Raw genomic sequence first — 24,355 nt, forward strand, 5'->3', positions numbered from 1 at the left:
TAAAAAATTCATTAATTAATTTTTTAGATGAGTCATGACATCATCATCAGCCAATAGAGAAGACTGAAGTCTCCATAAAGGAGATTTAGGAGGAGTTGAAGTAGTCCATTGTTAAAATAAGATTATTACCGCATGGTCTGAGATAAATATTGGTGATATTTTAGTAACAACGAATGAATTAAGAAGGGCTTTTGAGATAAAGATGTAATCTAACCTGGAAAAGCTATGATGAGAAATGGAATGATATATGTACTCTCTAGCAGATGGGTGTTGAATTCTCCAGAAATCAACTAGAGATAATGACTGGACTGAGACATTCGAGTTTGTTGAAGCCGGCTTACTTTTTGATTGCCTATCTAGACATATATCAAAAGGCAGCTTAAGGTCACCTGCTAAGAGAATGGGTTGAAGTTCTAATCCCTGTAAGGAGATTCAGAAAAAATTCTGGAGCATCTGCATTCGGAGTGTATATATTAACTAAAGTAATTTTAATATGCTGAATTTCAGCATCTAGAATGATCCATCGACCCATTGAATCTACCAACTGAGTTTTAATATGAACTCGTATAGAAGAGTGAAACAATATAGAAACCAATTTTTATCTTCCTTCAGAGGGAGCATCTACTGCTGACTTTATCCAATTATGTGATATGGTCAGAATAGATGTACAGTGGTTTACGAGTGCACCGGCTTGCGAGTGTTTTGCAAGACGAGCAAAACATTTGCAAAATCGGCGCCTCGGAAACCGAGCTTGCCTCGATTTGCGAGTGGCGCCCCCCCGTGATCCGGCACCCTCCCCCCCCCGTGATCCGGCACCCCTCCGCTCGTGTCGCACCCCACCCCATCGCGATCTGAAATCCCCCCAGACCCACCCGAACCCGCTTCTTACTTCCATCTGGCCCCCAGCACCGGTACCGGCATGTCCTGTGCGTTGGTGCCGGTGCCCAAAGATCTGCCTCCTCTTCTTTGCTGGGCCTTGAGCATCTGCGCATGCTCAAGGCCTGCGAGTTCACGCTCTCTCTGAGATTCTCTGTACTTCAAAGATGTGTCTCTTGGAGAATAATAATACTTGGAGAAATTTTTTTTAAATGAGACAAAACCTTTTTTCTTTTAATAGGATTATTAAGTCCATTCACATTCCAAGATATAATATTTAAAGGGAGGTGTATTATGCTAGCCATGTCTGTCATTTATTAAAGAAGCATAAAATGATAACTGAAATATAGTTAAAGACCATAATATAAAAAGTGGCTTAGACAAAAAAGGGGGAAGAGGTGTAAAAACTACATAAAATGCACTATGCTTAACCAATAAATAATAAAAGGTATACAGAATCCTCAAAGGTTCAACCACAAAACAACTCTGTGGTGTTAGTGCCATTGCAGAATATAAAACCCTCTCAACCATTTTAGTCGCTCTTCTCTGATCCCTTTTGAGTAGTACCATGTCCTTCTTCATGTACGGCGACCAGTGCTGGACACAGTATTCCAGGTGAGGGTGTACCATAGCCCAGTACAGCGGCATGATAACCTTCTCCGATCTGTTCGGATCCCCTTAATTATTCCTAACATTCTGTTTGCCCTTTTCACCACTGTCGGGCATTGTGCGGACAGCTTCATGGGCTTGTCGACCAATACTCCCAAGTCTCTTTCCTGGGGGGGATCTCTTCAAGTATCGCACCGGACATTCTGTATTTGTGTATAGATTTTTGTTATCGACATGCAACACACCTTACACTTATCCATGTTGAACCTCTTTTGCCATGTCATGGCCCATTTCTCGAACTTTATTATGTCACAGTGCATATCTTCGCAATCCCCCTGTGTCTTCACTACTCTGAATAATTTTGTATCGTCCACAAATTTAATCACCTCACTCATCATACCAATTTCCAGATCATTTATAAATATGTTGAAGAGCACGGGTCCAAGCATCGAACCACGCGGCACTCCACTCATGACATTTTTCCAGTCTGAGTATTGTCCATTTACCCTCCACTCCCTGTTTCCTAACCGCCAGCTAGTTTTTAATCCACGTGAGTATTTCACCCTCGATTCCATGGCTCCCAAGTTTTCGAAGTAGTCATTAATGCAGAACCTTGTCGAACACCTTCTGAAAATCCAGACATACAATGTCGACCAGGTCACCCTTGTCTATCTGCCTGTTTACTCCCTCAAAGAAGTGCAGCAAGTTCGTCAAGCAAGATCTTCTTTTGCTGAAGCCGAGCTGGCTGGTCCTCATCAGATCATGTCCGTCAAGGTGATCAATGATGCAGTCCTTTATCAGCGCTTCCATCATCTTTCCCGGTACCGAGGTCAGACTCATCGGTCTGTAGTTTCCTGGATCTATGCTCAAACCTTTCTTGAATATTGACATAACATTCACCACCTTCCAGTCTTCCGGAATCCTTCCTGATTTGATCGACAGATTGGCTATTAGTTGAAGCAGTTCAGCTATAGCCCCTTTCAGTTCCTTGATTACCCTTGGATGTATGCCATCCGGCCCCGGGGATTTATCATTTTTAAGCCTATCAATCTGCATGCATACCTCTTCTAGACTGACCGTCAACCCTGTCAGTTTCCCGTCTTCGTTTCCTGTGTATAGCCTGTCGGCTTCCAGTATGTTGTGTATATCCTCTTCGGTAAATACATACGCAAAATGTCAGCGATGGCTTTGTCCTCCTTTAGCACTCCCTTTATTCCCTGGTCATCCAACGGCTCCACTGCTTCCTTCGCGGGTCATTTCCCCTTAATATATTGAAAGAACGGCTTGAAGTTTTTTGCCTCCTTGGCTATTTTTTCCTCTTACAACCTTATGGCACCTGCTTTGATGTTGTTTGTGCTTTTTCCAGTTTCCGTCTGTTTTTGACCTTTGCCATTCCTTGAACGAAGTCTTCTTGTCTCTGATCGCTTCCTTCACTGCTACAGTTCCTTGTACTTTTTCCTCTTGGATCCCTTGTTGATAGGCGGTATATATAGATTTTGCGCCTTTTGTGTCCTTAAAAAGGGACTATGCTTGATCTAGCGTTTTAACAGTGCTTATCCTCTTCTTAATCTTCTTCCCCATGAGTCTAATCCCTTCGTAAACATCAAATAGGAACTAATATTTATAATATAGTACAAGTTTTCCAAGAATCAATGTTATCATTGAAATGATGATGACAGAAATTAATGAACCAAATTGAACTTATGTCTGACTTAACATTAGTTAATAATAGTCTGGAGAAATATATATTTTTTAAAAATATATTTCTTTAAATTTTTTGTGATATTATATTACAAAGTTTTGACAGCCTGGAGGGAACTTATAGTATTAACATATTTTCTTTTTTCTGAATATTAAATTAATACAATTAACAATAAATGAGATCTAAGACATCAAAACTAACATAACCATATTAAGGTATTCATTAAATATTAACAACCTAGATAAACTTAAGACATCAGATTTATATATTAAGTTGTTGTTTTGTGTGTGTGTGTGTGTGTGTGTGTGTGGGGGGGGGGGTTCTAGACCTTATCAATCTGAAACTTCAAATTGACACAAGCAATTCAAGAAAGTAACATAACATAACATAGTAGATGATGACATAAAAAGACCCGAATGGTTCATTCAGTCTGCCCAACCTGATTCAATTTAAATTTTTTCTTCTTAGCTATTTCTGGGCAAGAATCCAAAGCTCTACCTGGTATTGTGCTTGGGTTCCAACTGCCGAAATATCCATCAAAAACGACTCCAGCCCATCTACACCCTCCCAATCATTGAAGCCCTCTCCAGCCCATCCTCCCCAAATGGTCATATACAGACTGTGCAAGTCTGCCCAGTACTGGCCTTAGTTCAATATTTAATATTATTTTCTGATTCTAGATCCTCTGTGTTCATCCCACGCTTCTTTGAACTCAGTCACCCTTTTCTCTCCACCACCTCTCTCGGGAGCGCATTCCAGGCATCCACCACTCTCTCCATAAAGTAGAATTTCCTAACATTGCTCTTGAATCTACCACCCCTCAACCTCAAATTATGTCCTCTGGTTATAACCATTTTCCTTTCTCTGGAAAAGATTTTGTTCTACATTAATACCCTTCAAGTATTTGAACATCTGAATCATATCTCCCCTGTCCCTCCTTTCCTCTAGGGTATACATATTCAGGGCTTCCAGTCTCTCATCATACGTCTTCTGGCACAAGCCTCCTATCATTTTTGTTGTCCTCCTCTAGCCCGCTTCAAGTCTTCTTATGTCCTTCGACAGATACGGTCTCCAAAACTGAGCACAATACTCCAAGTGGGGCCTCACCAATGACCTGTACAGAGGCATCAACACCTTCTTCCTTCTACTGGCTACGCCTCTCTTTATACAGCCCAGCATCCTTCTGGCAGCAGCCACTGCCTTGTCACACTGTTTTTTTTGCCTTTAGATCTTCGGACACTATCACCCTCTCCCCATCCGTGCATATCAGCTTCCCACCTCCCAGCACATACGATTCCTTCTGATTTATTAATCCCCAAATGCATTACTCTGCATTTCTTTGTATTGAATTTTAGTTGCCAGGCATTAGACCATTCCTTTAACTTTTGCAGATCTTTTTCATATTTTCCACTCCCTCTTCGATGTCTGCTCTGTTAAAAATCTAGGTAGCATCTGCAAAAAGGTACACTTTTCCTTCTAACCATTCAGCAATGTCACTCACAAACATATTGAACAGGATTGGTCCCAGCACCGAACCCTGAAGGACTCCACTACTCACCTTTCCTTCCTCCGAGCGACTTCCATTAACCACCACCCTCTGGCGTTTGTCCAACAACCAGTTTCTAACCCAGTTCACCACTTTGGGTCCTAACTTCAGCCCTTCTAGTTTGTTCAACAGCCTCCTATGAGGAACCGTATCAAAGGCTTTGCTGAAATCTAAGTAAATTACATCTAGCATATATCCTCGATCTAGCTCTCCGGTCACCCAATCAAAAAATTCAATCAGGTTCGTTTGGCACGATTTACCCTTTGTAAAGCATGTTACCTCGGATCCTGTAACCCATTAGATTCAAGGAAGTACACTATCCTTTCTTTCAGGAACATTTCCATTATTTTTCCAACAACCGAAGTGAGGATCACCGGCCTGTAGTTTCCCGCTTCATCCCTGTGACCACTTTTGTGAATAGGGACCATATCTGCTCTCCTCCAATCCCCGAGAACCACTCCCGTCTCCAGAGATTTGTTGAACAACTCTTTACTAAATATTGAACTAAGGCCAGTACTGGGCAGACTTGCACGGTCTGTGTCTGTGTAAGGCGGTTTGGTGGGGGATGGGCTGGGGAGGGCTTCAGTGGCTGGGAGGGTATAGATGGGCTGGAGTAGGTTTTAACAGAGATTTCGGCAGTTGGAACCCAAGCACAGTACTGGGTAGAGCTTTGGATTCTTGCCCAGAAATAGCTAAGAAAAAAATCAAAAAATTTAAATTGAATCAGGTTGGGCAGACTGGATGGACCATTCGGGTCTTTATCTGCTGTCATCTACTATGTTACTATGTAAAGTTGAAAGGGGATAGATTCCGTACAAACATAAGGAAGTTCTTCTTCACCCAGAGAGTGGTAGAAAACTGGAACACTCTTCCAGAGTCTGTCATAGGGGAAAATACCCTCCAAGGATTCAAGACAAAGTTAGACAAGTTCCTGGTGAAGAAGGACGTACGCTGGTAGGGCTAGTCTCAGTTAGGGCGCAGGTCATTGACTGGAGAGCCGCCGTGTGAGCGGACTGCTGAGCATGATGGACCACTGGTCTGACCCAGCAGTGACAATTCTTATGTTCTTATCACTCTCTACATATCAGTTCCCAGCATCTTTTAGTTTAGCAAATCTATTTTTCATCTTCATCCTTTCACTAATATATCTGTAAAAATTTTTGTCTCCCTTTTTTACATTTTTAGCCATTTGTTCTTCCGCCTGTGCTAGCTCTCTCTTGGCTTCTTTCAGTTTCACCCTGTAGTCCTTTCTGCACTCCTCCTCTTGGGTTTTTTTATATTTCACGAACGCCAACTCTTTCACCTTTATTTTCTCCGCCACTAGTTTGGAGAACCATATCGGCTTCCTTTTTCTCTTGTTTTTATTTATTTTCTTCACATAAAGGTCTGTAGCCATTTTTTTCGCTCCTTTCAGCTTAGACCACTGTCTTTCCACTTCTCTTATGTCCTCCCATCCTAACAGCTCTTTGTTCAGGTACTCTCCCATTTCATTGAAGTCCGTACGTTTGAAATCTAGGACTTTAAGTATTGTGCGGCCGCTCTCCACTTTAGCTGTTATATCAAACCAAACCGTTTGATGATCGGAACTTCCCATGTGAGCACCCACTCAAACATTAGAGATACTCTCTCCATTTGTGAGGACCAGATCCAATATCGATTTTTCAATCGTGGGTTCCGTCACCATTTGTCTGAGCAGAGCCTCTTGAAAGCCATCCGCAATCTCCCTACTTCTTTTCGATTTCACAGATGGAACTTTCCAATCCAGAACCGGCAAGATGAACTCTCCCCACAGCAGCATCTCCTCTTTCCTTCCAAACTTTTGGATATCCACAATCAGATCCTTATCAATTTGCTGCGATTGAGTAGGAGGTCTGTAGACTACACTCACATAGATAGAAGTTCCATCTTCTCTGTTCAGAGCGATCCATATCGCTTCTTCCTCTCCCCAGGTCCCTTGCATTTCGATTGCTTGGATATTGATCTTTACATAGAGAGCTACTCCTCCATCTTTTTGACCATCTCTGACCTTCCTAAAAAGATTATATCCGATATGTTTGCATCCCATCCATGTAATTCACTGACAATATCTAGATCTGCCTCTAACATCAAAGCTTGCAGATCATAAACTTTGTTGCTTAGACTGCGAGCATTTGTGGTCATCATTTTCCAACTATTTTTCAGCGGTAATCTCTTTTTTCATGTAGATTTTTGTTTCGTTTCACTTTCCGGTGCAATTCTATGAAATGAGTTGCTGATATTGTTTACATTGCAATCTTTACTACCATCACATCTTTTCTTTTGCCAGGGGTCGTCTCTATAATTGTCCTTCATACATACACAACCCCCACCTTCTAATTTAAATGCCTAGAAACATATTGTCTAAATTTCTCCGCAAGGTTTCTTTTTTCTGCTGTAGTAATATGTAGCCCATCAGTGCAATATAGCTTCTTGTCCTTCCATGTACCGTATTTTCTCGCATATAACGCGCGCGTTATACGTGGTTTTTACATACCGCGCATACCCTTGCGCGTTATACGCGTGAGCGCATTGTACAATTTTTTTTAACATAGTTCCCCCCCGACGTCCGATTCACCCCCCCGCAGGACCGCTCGTACGCACCCGCACCCGCATCCCCACCCAGAAGGACCGCTCGCACGCACTCCCACCCGCACCCCCACACTGAAGGACCGCTCGCACCCCCACAGCCTCCCGACCCCCCCCCATCATGTAGAAGCTCCTACCGGTGTCCTGCTGCTTCCTCTTGGCGGTCCCGACACCCGACACGATAGGGGCAAGAGGGAGCTCAAGCCCTCTTGCCCCCCCGACTCCCTGACACGATCGGGGCAAGAGGGAGCTCAAGCCCTCTTGCCCCAGCCAACCGCGGCACCCCCGACACGATCGGGGCAAGAGGGAGCTCAAGCCCTCTTGCCTCCCCCGACTCCCCGACACGATCGGGGCAAAAGGGAGCCCAAGCCCTCTTGCCCCGCCGACTCCCCAACTCCCCGACAATATCGGGCCAGAAGGGAGCCCAAGTCCTCCTGGCCCTGGCGACCCCCCTCCCTCCCCCCGCTAGTTGTTCGGGCCAGGAGGGAGCCCAAACCCTCCTGGCCACGGCGACCCCCTACCCCCACCCCGCACTACATTACGGGCAGGAGGGATCCCAGGCCCTCCTGCCCTCGACGCAAACCCCCTCCCCCCAACGACCGCCCCCCCCAAGAACCTCCGACCGCCCCCCCAGCCGACCCGCGACCCCCCTGGCCGACCCCCCCACCCCCCTTCCCCGTACCTTTCTGTTGTTGGCCGGACAGACGGGAGCCAAACCCGCCTGTCCGGCAGGCAGCCAACGACGGAATGAGGCCGGATTGGCCCATCCGTCCCAAGGCTCCGCCTACTGGTGGGGCCTAAGGCGCCTGGGCCAATCAGAATAGGCCCGGGAGCCTTAGGTCCCACCTGGGGGCGGGGCCTGAGGCACATGGACCCAACCCGACCATGTGCCCAAGGCCCCGCCCCCAGGAGGGACCTAAGGCTCCCGGGCCTATTCTGATTGGCCCAGGTGCCTTAGGCCCCACCAGTAGGCGGAGCCTTGGGACGGATGGGTCAATCCGGCCTCATTCCGTCGTTGGCTGCCTGCCGGACAGGCGGGTTTGGCTCCCGTCTGTCCGGCCAACTACAGAAAGGTACGGGGAAGGGGGGTGGGGGTGTCGTGGGGGTCGGCCAGGGGGGTCGCGGGTCGGCTGGGGGGGCGGTCGGAGGTTCCTGGGGGGCGGTCGTTGGGAGGAGGGGGGTTTGCGTCGAGAGCAGGAGGGCCTGGGATCCCTCCTGCCCGTAATGTAGTGCGGGGTGGGGGTAGGGGGTCGCCGTGGCCAGGAGGGTTTGGGCTCCCTCCTGGCCCGAACAACTAGCGCGGGGGTGTCGTGGTTGGCTGGGGCAAGAGGGCTTGAGCTCCCTCTTGCCCCGATCGTGTCGGGGAGTCGGGACCGCCAAGAGGAAGCAGCAAGACACCGGTAGGAGCTTGTACATGATGGGGGGGGGTCGGGAGGCTGTGGGGGTGCGAGCGGTCCTTCAGGGTGGGGGTGTGGGTGCGGGTGGGAGTGCGTGCGAGCGGTCCTTCGGGGTGGGGGTGCGGGTGCGTGCGAGCGGTCCTTCAGGGTGGGGGTGCGAGCGGTCCTGCGGGGGGAGGGTGAATAGGACGTCGGGGGGGGGCATCAGGCTTTCAGGGTGGGGACAGGACTTCAAGGGGGAGAGGAGAGTCGGGGCGGGCGAAAGGAGAGTCGGGCAGCATGCGCGGTATACGGGTGTGCGCGGTATATAAAAATTTCTGTACATAAATTTGTGTTTTTCGCGCGCTATACCCGTGTGTGCGTTTTACACGGGTGCGCATTATCTACGTGAAAATACGGTATTTCCCCATCCTCCTATGTACCTGAAGCCTTCTTGATGACACCAGGCTTTGAGCCATCTATTAAAGTCCTCTGTGTTTTTCACTCTTTGCTCTCCCTTTCCATATGCAGGCAGTATTTCAGAAAAAGCTAAAGTCTTTACAAAAGGTTTCAAGCCCTCACCAAACTCCTGAAAAGCTTTCTGTGCTGCAAGTGTGGAGTTGTTGGCCAGGTCATTTGTTCCCAGATGGATAACAACATCAGTGTTAAAATCCTTATTTTCTTCCTTAATTATAGTCTGTATTTGCCTGGAACTCCTGGTAGCTGAGGATCCTGGAAGACATTTCACTATTTTGGTCTCCTTGCCTTGTGTTCCAAGGTTAATGCCTCTGATCCAAGGCTTTACCAGACTGGATGAAAATTATCTGAAACAATTTAAGACCTCAGATTGACACTATTAACAGTGAAAAACACTGAATTTATCAACATATATTGAACATCCATAACATCTACATTACACACTTCTAAGCTAAATAAATTTAAAACATCAGATTGACACAACAAAAGCAAAAGAATAATGAAGAACACTGAACAATTACACATTCACTAGATATTGCCAGAATGAATAAACTCAAGACATCGTACTGGCGATAATGTTACAAAAACTAACACTGAACAGATAGACAAGATATTGCAAAGCCAAGCCCTCTGCCCCCCTTACTACGTCACTGCCTCTATGCACAATGGCCACTGCTTTGATCTTGTCTTCTTCCCCAAATACTCTATCACCAATTTCTGCAGTTCAGTTCTTCCTAGGGTTACCAGATGTCCGATTTCCCTGGACATGTCCTTCTTTTGAGTACATGTCTGGGGGTCCGTCCGGGTTTTGAAAAGTCTCCTCAATGCGTGTCGGGCAGGGAGGAAGTCCGTACATGCGCAGATGCCAAGCAATGATATCACGTGTGTGTGAGCATGGTCATCGCGTGGCATCCACGGACTTCCTCCCTGTCCGACAAGAGCAGGCAACGGGGGGTGAGGGGGAGTGGGGGGGGACCTAGGGCGGGAATGAGGGTAGGATTAGGGCATTACAGGGTGGGGATGGATGGCACTGGGAGGGCCTGGGGACAGTTCTAGAGGGTCCGGATTTTCCAGTTGGAAAATCTGGCAATCCTAGTTCTTCCCCTCTCTGACCATCATCTGATAATGTTCACAATTCATCACCCTCCCCCCAGACCTGGCCAAGCTCCACTAAAACATTTAGGAATCTTAGGCTATTGACCTTTGCACTCTTTTTACCAGCGTTTCATCCCTCTTCTCAACCATAATGTCATACAAGTCTGTCAATGAGGCTATCTCTTCCTAGGATAATATTCTATCCTCTGCTCTAAATACCCTCTCTTCTCCCATTCCAAGTTTTATAAAGCATTTGGTAAAGTGTCTGGGTGTTAAAGGAAAGCAGTTTTTGGTTAATTGTTGTTGTATATACTTTTAATTGTTTTAATGTATGAGTTTGTAATCTGCTTTGGATAAAGACGGACTAGAAATAATAATAATGATAATACACACTTATAGTACCATAGGTTTCTATGGTACTTTGTATGTCTAAGTGCTTTGAAAATGAGCCCCATGGTGCATCTGAATTTTCAGAAAACCTTTGACAAAATACCTCATGAAAGACTCCCGATACAACTTCTACATGGAACAACGCTAAACACAACAGCCTTCTGAAAATTTTAAGGCATCGTGTCTATTTATTTGAAGTTTTTTTCCCCAGATTCATACATTCATAATAAGAGAATAGTGAATATGACAAGCAGATATTTGGTCACCCTGCCAGTTAATACTTTTTAACACCTCCTTTAGCATCTTCCAAGCATCTCCAAGCAACTCTATTTTTGTTTTGGGGAATTTTGTTCCAAACCCATAGAACTCTTCTAGTACAGAAATATTCTTAAGACTCCTTGCATGCATTTTAGGTCTTCCCACAGGTCTTCAATAGCAATCAATTATGGGAAATGTGAAGACCATGCCAAAATCTTCATCTTTATTTCCTCTAAATACTTCATGGTTGATATTGAGATCTGTTTAAGGTTGCCATCTTGCTTAAATATCCACCCTATTTTCATAAGAACATAAGAAACGCCTTCACCGGATCAGACCTAGGTCCATCTAGTCCAGCGATCCGCACACGCGGAGGCCCAGTTAGGCGCTCCCTGTTGGAGACTCGGATCTCCCATATCCCTCGATATGATTTGCAAGAAGGTGTGCATCCAACTTGCGCTTGAAACCCTGAACACTAGTCTCTGCCACAAGCTCCTCTGGGAGAGCATTCCAAGCGCTCACCACTCGCTGTGTGAAGCAGAACTTCCTGACATTTGTCCTGAACCTGCTGCCACACAGTTTCAGGCTATGACCTCTTGTCCGTGTCACATTTGAAAATGTCAGTAATGCTTCTTCCTGGTCTATTATGTCAAATCTTTTTAATATTTTAAAAGTCTCTATCAAATCCCCCCTCAATCTTCTCTTTTTGAGGGTGAACAGTCCAAGTTTTCGGAGGCGTTCTTGATAGCTCAAATTCTCCATACCTTTGACTAGTTTAGTGGCTCGCCTCTGCACCCTTTCCAGCAGAGTTATATCCTTCTTGAGGTATGGAGACCAGTGTTGGACACAGTATTCCAAGTGTGGTCTGACCATTGCTCAGTAAAGTGGCATTATGATGTCCTCCGACCTACTCGTGATCCCCTTTTTAATCATGCCCAACATCCTGTTTGCTTTCTTTGCTGCCGCTGCGCATTGAACCGATGGTTTTAGGGTTCTGTCTATCAGGACCCCCAAGTCCCTTTCTTTTTCGCATTTGGCTAATGTCACACCCAATATTCTATATTCATGTTCTTTATTTTTCTTTCCCAGATGCATCACCTTGCATTTGTCTATATTGAAATTCATTTGCCACTTTATCGCCCATTTTTCCAGCTGGTTCAGATCCTTCTGAAGATCCTCGCAGTCCCTTGGAGAGCCAACCCCCCGACATAATTTTGTGTCATCTGCAAACTTGATTATATTGCATGTCGTTTCCGCTTCAATTTCTTCATTTATTGTGGGACATTAGGGTAGGGAAAGGGATTGGGACTTGTATACTGTCTTTTTGTAGTTTTATAGCCACACTCAATGCGGTTTACATACAGGTACTTTAAGCATTTCCCCTATCTGTCCTGGTGGGCTCACAATCTATCTAATGTATCTAGGGAAATGAAGGATTAAATGACTGGCCTAGGGTCACAAGGAGCAGCATGGGGTTTGAACTCACAACCTCAGGGTGCTGAGGCTATAGCTCTAACCAGTACGTCACACTTACCTCGAGCTTATTTTTCTCCTGTTATCCCCAAAATTCATATAATATACATATAAAATTTAATCCTAACACATTAAGCCTCCTAAATAGTGTAGCCTGCCAAACAGCTACACAAATAACTTAGAAGTATGTGTGCTTCTACTAGGATCTATACTTATTAAATAGGATGCAGCTTGCCAGACAGTTCTGACTGCTAGGATTTCTAACATTGCATATTAGCATCTTTTCTATACATTCTGGTAATCACAATACCTGTAGATATGAACCCTTGATTACATGTTGCTAAGTCATGATTTCTCGGGTCCACACTTCTGGCAAATAAGTATCTTCTGTGCTTATACTATGACCTCTTAAACTCCGTTATTTGTTATTGTTCCATGCTTCCAAATCCTTTCCATGAAAAAATACTGCATGAGGTTTCTTCTCAATCTACTACCTCAGAGCCTCTTGTTATAGAACACATTTTCCCTTGAAACAGATTTGTTTCTTGTGCATCATTAATACTGGAGCTGGAGGAGGATGGGGAGGTCCTCGTGATCAGCTCTGAGGTGGGAAACTATTTGCGTATGTTCAGAGGCTCTCTGTATAAGAGGTACCGTTCTCTTTGGAGATGGCTAGCAAAAGTGGAGGAAAGAAAAAAAAAATAGTAGCCTCATTTCATGGGAAAAAAATTACATATTTTGAGGGGTTTTCTGCAAGGAAGAATCTCAATTCAATTTCTTGGACCCCTGAGGAAGGCCTTTGTGGCCAAAACAGATCATGTATGGTTCAGGGACATAGACATTTGTGGATTTTCTTATCAGAGTGAAGATTATTAATAAAGTATTTCTGTACCCTGATCATCAGTTCCACTTTTCCTGGGGTTTTTTTTTATAGCTTTTTACCATTCTTAGTGGAATATAGCGGTCTCTCCTTTGGTGAGTCTTTGTTCGCGATTTGAATCTCTCTCTCATATCTTGTCTTGCCTCTCTTCTACTGTATACACAATTATATTTCTCAGTGTCATCTTAAAGGGCTTCTGAAGCAGATCCCACAACATATCTGGATTGCCTCAGTTCATATTATTCCAAAAATAAGGCATCCTGAATGAAACACAATATTCCCGCCGAGGTCTCAGCAGTCAGCATAATTACATCTTTACTATTATTTTTACCTATGTACCCTAGAGTCCTTTTGACTTCAGCAACACCTTTAATTAAACATGTCATTGTTGGTTATAAAGTTAGTTATAATGAAGGCACCGATGAGAAGGAGACAATGTACTCAGGAAATGCCCTTATATATTCATAGAAAAGGGTTATAAAAGTGCTGTTTGACAAGCTAAATACTTAAAAGACAAAATGTTTATTATGTTCTCACTCACCTGCCTGTCCACTTCTGGAAGCAGAAGCAGGAGGTACTGTTGAAAGTGCTGAGGTAAGGAAGCAAAAGTATGTTTGTTTATTAAAGCTCTCAGGTTGGTGTTCACGAGAATAGATCCTGGTGTTTCTATGTCAATATCCTCAGCTTTGGTCCATTTCAAATGCCCTGCAATAAACAGAGAAATATGATTAACCAGAGTCCCTGATAATTCTCCCTGAGACCACACTTTGCCTTTTCTCGCACTCTAACAGATCGTAAATTATGTAAAGTCAAACAGCACACACAGGTGCTAATCTGGGACAGATTTATACTGGAGAAACCATTTCTTCACTGAAGTTAACGCATGCCTCTAATTTGTCTCTGGTAGTTTGCTCTAGCATGCATTGGAATTGTGTGGCATGTATGCTGAAGCAAGCTGGTAGTGTTTAGTGGTATATGCAGAGAGAGAGAGAGAGATCTCTCAAAAGACAAAATGGAAAATGACCCAAAAAAACAACTAGGTTCAAATGTCTCTCTTTCTTTGAATGTTAGTAGTGAAACAAAATCTTTTGTGTATTGGAGAGGCCGTACCAGCCAACGTCATAATAACCGATTGCTCTCTTATTCACTAGATGCAAGTAACGAACACATAGTCAAAACCTTCAATAAATACGCTGGCATGTGGCTGATGCTGAAGTACTGCCTATTGACGTGCATGTTCACTTTCAAGGCATATTATCTGTGGAAACAGCAGTAAAAGAAATTGCTGAGGGGAAAAGTAGAGGAAAGTTTGAAAGGAAAATGAAAAACATAAAATAAAAGAGTACAACAATAAAGAACGGTAACTGTTGCAGAGGCAACCTTTTGGATATGTACAGGGCTTTCTACTAAAATCAGTTAAGCAATATAGAAATTAGCACAGCTGTTGGCGAATGGCTGAACTAACAGTTAATGCGTTAGCATGGCCTACAAGAGGCAATTCTATACCTTAGGCGTTAACATACGCAGAGAGATTGGAGAAACTGGTTCTCTATTCCCTGGAGAAGAGGAGACTTAGAGGGGATATGATAAAGACTTACAAGATCATGAAGGGCATAGAGAGAGTAGAGAGGGACAGATTCTTCAAACTTTCAAAAAATAAAAGAACAAGAGGGCATTCGGAAAAGTTGAAAGGGGACAGATTCAGAACAAATGCTAGGAAGTTCTTTTTTACCCAACGTGTGGTGGACACCTGGAATGCGCTTCCAGAGGATGCAATAGGGCAGAGTACGATACTGGGGTTCAAGAAAGGATTGGACAATCTCCTACTGGAAAAGGGGATAGAAGGGTATAAATAGAGGATTACTGCACAGGTCCTGGACCTGTTGGGCCGCCGCGTGAACGGACTGCTGGGCACGATGGACCTCAGGTCTGACCCAGCGGAGGCATTGCTTATGTTCTTATGTTCACTGCCTCCACGGTATGTGTGGCTGAGTCCAGTCCAGGATTTCCTACTCACACAAACAACCTAGACACTCTTGCAGGTATAATAGTTAGTTTTTTAAAAATATTATTAAGTACAGACCTGAGCCTATTACCTCACAGACTCTGATAAGGCAAAACCCCTTTCTCAGCTCAAGGATAAACAAATTTTCTTCAGCAAGTTTCAAGGGCTGGTTCCAGTCAAATCTACAAATAGTCTACAATCCTCACTATAACAAGGTTGGCTTACTTTGGCAAGCCATGTACCAAAAATCACACACTCTCTGTTCTTCTAACAGTCCTTGCCCGATTTCTTGACTTCCAAGGGCTTTTCCCCAGCCCACAGCTAGGGAAGGATTCTCTCTCTTTCAGTGTCATAAGAAGTCCTCTGCTTCCCAGGGTTCTCCTCAACCCATAGCTAGGGAAGGGTACTCTAGTAGAAGTCTCTTTCTCAAGACCTCCTCTCTTAGCGACCTCTCTGAATAGTTTCAGTCTGGGGCAGAAGTACTCCTCCCTGCCTGAGTCACACTGAACTGCAAAATTCAGGGCATTCTGGAACAGGTAGTTTTCCCTGATTTGTCTGACGCCCCCTATTGCCCAGTCTTAGTGAGGGGAAACCCCGTAATCCCTCACCGTATGCAAATCTCTTCCATGTACATTCATTGTCATCCAAAAACTTGATTGGCAAGGGGGTACTCCAGGACCGATATGGTAAACACTGCACTATAACATAGTAGCATAATAGATAAAGACCTGAACGGACCATCCAGTCTGCTCAATCATCACACTCATTATCAATTCATGATTAAGCCAACAAAGAATGTGGTGTAAAATATGTATTCTTGTATCCTAACAGTTTTCAAAAAGGAAAGTATGTGTCTAATTGTCTTTATAGAATAGGCTTTATCCACACACCTTCTGGGCACATAATTTGAGGCATCCTGTTGTAGAACTGCCTTTTTAGCATGTATTAATCTCTATGTCAATGGATTGTGTACAGTTGGCATGGACTACATGTTAACTTAAATGCTGAACATTTAATGCCACCTCAATAGCTGGTGTTAAGTGCATCTGTGTTATTTGCAGTGCTGACTTCGAAAAAAACATTTTTAACTGGACCTATGTGGAGTGGTGGGTGGGGCTATGGTCACCCTGTTGGGCACCCTCAGGGGTAGGCAATTCCAGTCCTTGAGAGCCACAGGCAGGCCAGGTTTTCAGGATATCCACAATGAATATGTATGAGATGGATTTGCATGCACTGCCTCCTTGAGATACAAATCTATCTCATGCATATTTATTGTGAATATCCTGAAAACCTGACCTGCCTGTGGCTCTCGAGGACCGGAATTGCCTACCCCTGGGCACACTGGATGGGCCAAGGGTCTTTTTTTCTGCCATTATCTATTGTGTTACTCTGCATTTTAATCTGTGTTAATTGCATGGGTAGATTGCCAGGAACACCTCCAACAGTTAAGGCAAGAGGATCTGTGATTGCCATGCAGGAACCACAAAATGTTTCCATGCTTTAATAAAAGGCCCCCTAAAAGATGCTGAAGGGTTATGCAATGCCAATGGAGCACTGATTCTTGGGTGGGCCTGATTCCGAAGTGGATGGGCCCTGGCCCATCTATGGCTATGCCACTGGTATGAGATTGGTGGATATACTAGGCATGCAAATCCAACTTGTGCCTATTCATTGTGGTAATCCTGGAAACCCAATTGGCTAGGTGCATCTCCTTGAGAAGATTGAAAAGTACTGCTTTAGGATTCTACTCCTCACTAGATTGCACTAGCTGAAAGGACAAATGTATCAATCATGTACCTTTTCACGTACTTGATAAATATACTGTCAAGATCCTAATGAAATTAGCCTTTCCTAAAACTAGAGTGCATCAGAACACACCAAACCTCAGTGGTATTAAAACAGTAAAGATGTGTTACCTGCAGATATGATAAGGATGCTGCCTGCTGACACAAAGGAGTCAAAATCCCACAGACAGCAATTCTGAATGTTTATTCTAAAAAAAAAACTGGACATGATAATATATGATCCTATAAGGTTACCAGATTTTAGGCCCATAAAATCAGGACACGTGGCTCCGCACCATGCCCACCAGTTCAACCCAAGTCATGTCCCGTTCTGCCCCAGCACCGCCCCAAACCTCTTCTTGAGCTCAGATCCGCGTTTGGAGGGCCTCCGAGCATGGGCAGGTGTGATGCGATGATGTCACGTGCATGCGTGTGATGTCACCGTGTTGCATCCGAACATGCACAGATGCCTTTCCGTCACGGCCCCGAGCTCAAAGCTTTTCAAAATCTGGACAAAGTGCCAGGTTTTGAAAAGCCATCCAGAATGCCTGGGCAGTCCTCTAAAAAAGAGGACATGTCCGGGTAAATCCGGATGCTGGTAACCCTATGATCCAACTGCATGATTTCTGTATTCAAACAAACAAAATGCTGCTACCAAGATGACCACTTTCTACTGCTACCCCTCATCACTGCACACAAAATACTGAAAATCAGGGAAGGTGTCTGGTAGTCATCTCCCCTCCAATGCTCCAGTCCCGAAAGGAATGAGCTGTTAAGATATCATAATACAAAACCACAAGACTCCCTCTGAAACGAGGAACAAAATTTAGGATGAAATTAAGCCAACTTTTTCTCAAAACACAACCTTTGTATACACCTCTAAGACCAGGAAAAAACAAAATATCCTTCTCCTGTTAAGAACAATCACATCACTCACAACCCTCCCTGAAAGCATGTTTCAACTTCAGAAACAATCTACATCAATATTTATTCCCCTCCCTCCAAATATTGATAGTGATATTTGGGTAACTTTATTATTTATTTGTATTGTATATTAGGATATATTATGATATTATTATATGCAGGAAAATGAAATTATTGAATGATATTTATGTTACATGTATAGATAAGAGTGTAATATGTGTAATATCTTTTGTTCTTTCATTTGTATGACACTGTTTTTGATTAAAAATCAATAAAGAATTTTTTTTAAAAAACCCAATCTATATCAATTGAAAGGTGTATCAATGTAAATCACCCTCCACAGTCTCACACTGCCCAAATGTAAATTTGTTGTAAAGACCCTCAGAAGTACCACCTAAATACTCAAAAGTTTCATTGTATCAGGCTTTACGTACTACTTCCTCACCGGATATTATTATTAACTGTCAAATGTTAAACTTTCACCGCTTAATTTTATAAGAGATGTTAAGGTACTTAGCTTGTGTTGTGGTATTTCTGAGGGTCTTCACAACAAATTTACATTTGGGAAGTGTGAGACTGTGGAGGGTGATTTATATTGATACACCTTTCAATTGATACGGATCAATTTATTCTCCCACATAAATCTTCTACAAAATCTCAGTGCTGTACAAAAATCAACTTCAGAAACAGACACAAGCCAGTGACCTCCTATAGCCTGTAAAGAGTGTGCGAGCATCATAGTCCTCCTTTCATCTCCCATTTAGAGAATGACACGGTGACAAAATTCATCACCGTTCCCATCCCCGCGGATAACCGCAGGAAACCATCTTCATGTCATTCTTTAAGGAGAGAGGGAAGAATCAAAATATGAATGGCCACAACCACTGACCCTCAAGCTTTGCTTTGAAGAATGCTGGTGTAGAAGGACTGAGGTTGAAATAGACACTAGAAAATGACATGGGATTATTTCCCGCAGTTATCCGCGGGGACGGGAACGGTGATGAATTTTGTCACCGTGTCATTCTCTACTCCCATTGTTAATTTGAGAGGTTTGTTGTAACAGAAAGTGCATCACACCTATTTCTGTACTAATCATTTCTAGAGTGCTACTAGACATATGCAGTGCTGTATGCATTGTATGCAGGTGCTTTCTCGGTCCTTAGTGGGCTCACAATCTGGTTTTTTTTTTGTACCTGGGGCAACGGAGTGTTACAAGGGTTACAAGACGCTGCGGTGGGAAGTGAACCCAGTTCCATAGGATCAGAGTCCGCTACACTAGCCATTAGGCTACTCCTCCACTCACAGCAGCTCACAAACTGCTCCTCTAAGCTACAACGATATTTAATAACATCTCCATTTTAGCAATGTGTTAGGGTTTGGACAGGCGTTTTTCTCCCGCTTTCTCTTCCTTACCGCCTTCCGTCATTTTGTAGGCATAGCTTTGCAAATGAGGGTTGAGTCTTTTGCAGTAGGATGCTGGAGGTCAGAAGTATATTATAATATAGTTTTAACTTGATTTTAGAACTCAGAAGGAAGCTGTGACACATACTCACCTAAACCTGACTTTTTTAATTTCTTTAAGTGCTGACTTATTTGTTTTCCAGTAGGAGATTTTTGTCCAGATTTTGATTCTTTGTCAGAGCTGTCTCCTTCACCATTTTTAGATTCAGACCCTGAAACAAGCAAATAATAAAGATAATAAAAGAAAAGAAAAAAAAACAACAAACCAACCCCTGATTATTTCTACTTCAAAGTAGTGAGAGAAGAAAAATTAAATGTAGATTCAGGAATAACATATGCTTTGCTTGTTCTTGACATTTCCTGCAGTGCCCCTGAGGCCCGAATCTGTTTCCAGACACTAGAGACAGTGGGCACAGAAGCTCTATGAATCAATTAAATAGTGAAATCAATTGTTTGGCAGCCACTGCGGCAGATAAAGGGGTACTTTAATTTCATACAGAGCTTAAAAGGAAATTCTCAACCTGAGCCTATCCATGGCTAGGGCTTTAGAGCACATTAGGAATCAAAGCATCACACGGCTTTGTCCACAAGTTTTACAAAGAGAATGTACACTGAGAATTAAACCATTAGTGTGGTAAAGGGTATTTAGATAAGTGAAGGACACATCATTCTCTCTGTTCCTCCCTTTCTCTCATCAGTGACCAAATCATCAAAACTCCCCTGAAGAATTCTTTATACAATGCAGCTCTAAAGCAAGGTAAGCAGCAGAACAAAAGGACAAGGGATAATAAATACCAGGATACAACTAACAAAACCTCTTCACCTTTCAAAAAAAAAAACCCAAACAAACCAAAACAAAACAAAAAGAAACACATTCTTATGATACAACTCTGGACAGAGGCTAAATTCACATTTGTTGAAGGGCAGCCTTTCAAGACATTTAGCACCAGCAAGTGGTCCCCATTAGAGTTCCACATCTTTAAAACACAAAAACAAACAAACAAAAAAGCCCCAATGCACAGCTCATGCCTTCTCGTGCTGCTGGTTTCATTATGTATGACTGGTGCTTTAAAAAAAAAAAAAAAAAAAAAAGCATACAAAACGGAAAGCCACATAATGGAATCTCTCGATCAACCGTGTCTTTGCTTCACAGGAGGAAAACAAAACCAAAAGCAAGTTGATTTGAGCCGCGGTATATTAACCCTCTTATTGTCTGCTCCACGAACGGCTCTCTACCTAGGATTCTTTTCCTGCACTCTCCAGCCTGTCAGCTCCTTACCAGACGGTGAATCCGACTGCTCATCAGATACCTTCAGAGGTGTCAGGACAACACGAGGAACGGTCTTGTTTACCATCATGGAGACTCCATTTCTCCTTTTCTGTTGCTGTCTCAAAGCCTGTGTGAAGAAATATGCATATGTTAAAAGAAATCTCAAACAATAAAAGATTAAGCAAACAGTATTTTCCTCTGAGTGAGTTACATTTCACCAAACAGAATGTTTCTGATCACAGATATTAATTTTGTGACTTGATAATAGTTGTCACTCTACTCTTTAAAATATATATATATATTATTAAGATTATATATATATATATATATATATATATATACCCATGAGTCAGGCTTTTCTTCTTTCCAGATAAAGAGGATGCACCTTAGAGCATTCACAATACAGTTTTAACAAAGCACTACCATATGTAACTGTCGGTTCTACCTCAGCAGCTCCATATCAAAATGTATGGGATCTGAGACAATGGCTTCCAGGTAAAATAAATGCAATAGATGTTCAAGAAATTGCCAGAATGAGAAGCTATATGTCTGCACATCTCCTGCAGGTGCATCTTCTCCAGTATACTGCTCAGTCAATCAAGTTAACACAGAATGTCATCAGTATGTACAACATGTAAGGACTACAGTATTGATGCACTCACTCAGCCGTGTGTAGTGCTGCACAAAATCACTGAACACGGCAGGAATCATTTATTTCTGTGAAAGGAATCAGTCCTAATCTTAGAAAACCTCGCAGCACTCTGCTTCCCTGCGCTTGACATTGGGGTATTAACCTTCAGAACACAAGTGAGGACGCAAATCTGTACAAAACGGTACAAGAATAAATCTCTGCAAATGAGGGCAGAATGGTGTTTTACGAAAGTGCAAACTAGAGCAGGGCTGACCTAATAAGAGTTATGGGCACATTGTCTTCATTGTTTGGTAGGACTTCAGACCGCGGGCTGCCTGCAAAAGGAAAGGTCTAAAAACACAAAAGTCAATGAAGAAATAAAATTGCATATTAGAAAATTTAGGATGGCTAACTTTGTGAAAATATAATAATTTGTATTTATTTTTTCATTTCTTTTGTTCATTTACTGATACACATCCAGGGTGGGGGGGTTGGGGGGAGGGAAACAATCTTGATGGTTATTTGGGTAATTTAAGTTTACCATTTCATATTATATCCTATGTTATATTACTGATAAAAGTAGAAAAATGCAAGAACTTTGAATGATATACATATTACCTGTACAGTTAATAATGCAATATATGTAGTAATGTTTGTTCTCTTATTTGCATTGCATTGTTTTAGTTTGAAAATCAATAAAAATTTACAAAAAAAAGAAAATTTAGGATGGAAGGGTTTCTCCAGCAGGTCATAGCATATTCCTCCCAATATGCAGCCTGTATAAGGCAGGGATAATTTTTTTTTTTTTTTAACAGAGCAAGGTCCATTTTCAGACACAGGCCTGTGAATACTTTGTAGTGCAGTCTGATATTACTACCACTATTAATTATTTCTATAGCACTACTAAACATACAAAGCAATGTACATCAAAACATAGAAGAGACAATCCCTGATCAAGAGAGCTTATAATCTAGTCAAGACAGACAAACTGGACAAGAAAGGGAAAAAAGCTCTCTGAAGTATATCTCTTTGACAATCCCTCAAGTTGCAGTGCCATCAATTTTAATCCATGTTTTGTAGATGTTAAACAGAGTTAAACTCCTGAAAAGCTGGTGTAGGGATTTTTAAATGAAATTCTTGCACTTGCATTTTTGGGCTCACCTCTTTTCACCAAAAATAATCTATGCACTTTGTCAACAAACAGCACTCATACCTTCCCTCAAGGAGGTCTCTGGGAAATTCTGAAAAGGGGCTTGTTCGTGGGTAAAACATGCTTGTAGAATCCCTTTGAAAATTGCCCCTTGCTTTCAGTTAATTTGCACCACAGAAATCAGAAAAAAGCACTAGAGTGAGAGGATAAACACACAGAATGTCTTTCCTTCTGATAGGTACAACACAAGATAAAAATACCACAACCACCTTTATATATTAATGGTCTGACTTTTCCTTTAGAATTTTTATTATGAATTTTGATGGCACCACTGGATTCTACTTAAACTTTTGACTAACGTCTAACACGAGGAATAGTCTTCAGGGGTGTGTTCGCTACACCAATTTTAAAAAGTTTTAAACTTAGGGTTCCTTTTATAAAGCTGCAGTAGAGGTTTCTACCGCGGGCAGGAATTCTATGAGCGTCAGAGCATTTACCTCGCCAGCCCGCGGTAGAAACCTCTACCTCAGCTTTGTAAAAGCCAGCATTATTTATTTGAAGATGCCTTGCACGTGAGAATTGTTTTTGTCACTTATTTGCTTCGGTTATGTTGGTTTCCTCTTAATGTACTTATAAGGGTTAGTAGGATTGTGGGGAATTTGTTTGTTGATTTTTATTGTGGACATTTCGCTGTAAGTCGCTTTGGCTTTAAGTGGCATATAAGCACTTCAGGTAAGTAAGGGGTCCTTTTATTAAGGTGCGCTAACCAATTTAGTGCATACTAAATGCTAAGACATCCATTATATTCCTATGGGCATCTTAGCATTTAATGCATGCTAAATCGGTTAGCGCACCTTAGTAAATAAATTCCTAAATAAATAAATAAATAAGAAAGTACCGTATTTTTCGCTCCATAAGATGCACTTTTTTCCCCATAAAAAGTGGGTGGAAAAAAGAGTGCGTCCTATGGAGCGAATATCCAACCCATTACCTTATTTAGATCGGCGCCCGCCCCTCGCCCGCTGCCACCACTGCAGCTACTGGTGGCACACTGCAAGTAGAGGAAGCGAAGGGCCAGGCGGGTGCAGCGATTGCAAGCCAGCCCGGACCTTCTCTCCGATGTCAGAATTGACATCGGGGGTAAGGCTTCTGGGCCGGCGGTGTGCAATCGCTGCACCTGCCTGGCCCTTCCCAGCAATTGTTTCGGTCGGGGGTGAAAAGCCGCTGTAGGGAGTGAAGCGCCGCTGTGTCCCGCTCATCCCTCACTCTTGGCCGCTCTCAGTGCCGCGTTTAAGAGTTCGACCCGTTGCTTTAGCCAGGAGTCATCCCCCACCCCCGCCGCTGCTGCTTTGTGGACGTGTTCTCACAGCTGCAGCAGCGGGAGGCAATTTAAACCAGTGGGCAGACAGGCAGGCTTGGAGGAGGGGGGCAGAAGAGGACAGGCTGGAAGGTAGTGAGGGGAACATAGGGAGGGTGGAAGGGACAATTGTTGGGCCTGAGTTGGGGTGGGGAAGAGGACAAAGGCAGTGAGGGGAACATAGGAGGGAGGGAAGAAGGGACAATTGTTGGGCCCGAGGAAAGAAAGAAAGAGGCAACAAAGGGTATGAAAAATGATTGTATTTTCAATTTAGTGATCAAAATGTGTCAGTTTGGAGGATTTACATCTGCTGTCTATATTTTGCCCTATATTTATCTATTTTTCTATAGTTGTTACTGAAGTGACATTGCATACTTTAAAAAGTCATCTGCCTTGACAACTGTGCCCTGTCCCAGCCTGCCCTGTGCCCTGTCCCAGCCTACCACTAGACCACCAGAGGGTGGACAGGGTGCAGAGCCTGGCAGGG

General features: G+C 43.2%; 1 protein-coding gene across 3 annotated transcripts in view; it reads right to left on the reverse strand.

Annotated features, from left to right (window-relative positions):
- Positions 1-24,355, reverse strand: part of ASXL3 (ASXL transcriptional regulator 3) — a 326,363-nt gene that overhangs the window by 58,607 nt on the left and 243,401 nt on the right. For all 3 annotated transcript variants that reach the window (XM_033934243.1, XM_033934244.1, XM_033934246.1), the window contains 3 exons: positions 20,740-20,857; positions 19,553-19,672; positions 13,828-13,991 (listed from right to left, as the gene is read on the reverse strand). In XM_033934243.1, the coding sequence (XP_033790134.1) occupies positions 13,828-13,991; positions 19,553-19,672; positions 20,740-20,857 (402 nt within the window). The remainder of the gene's footprint in view (positions 1-13,827; positions 13,992-19,552; positions 19,673-20,739; positions 20,858-24,355) is intronic.

Source organism: Geotrypetes seraphini, chromosome 2 (genome assembly GCF_902459505.1).
Source record: "Geotrypetes seraphini chromosome 2, aGeoSer1.1, whole genome shotgun sequence".
Classification (NCBI taxonomy): domain Eukaryota; kingdom Metazoa; phylum Chordata; class Amphibia; order Gymnophiona; family Dermophiidae; genus Geotrypetes; species Geotrypetes seraphini.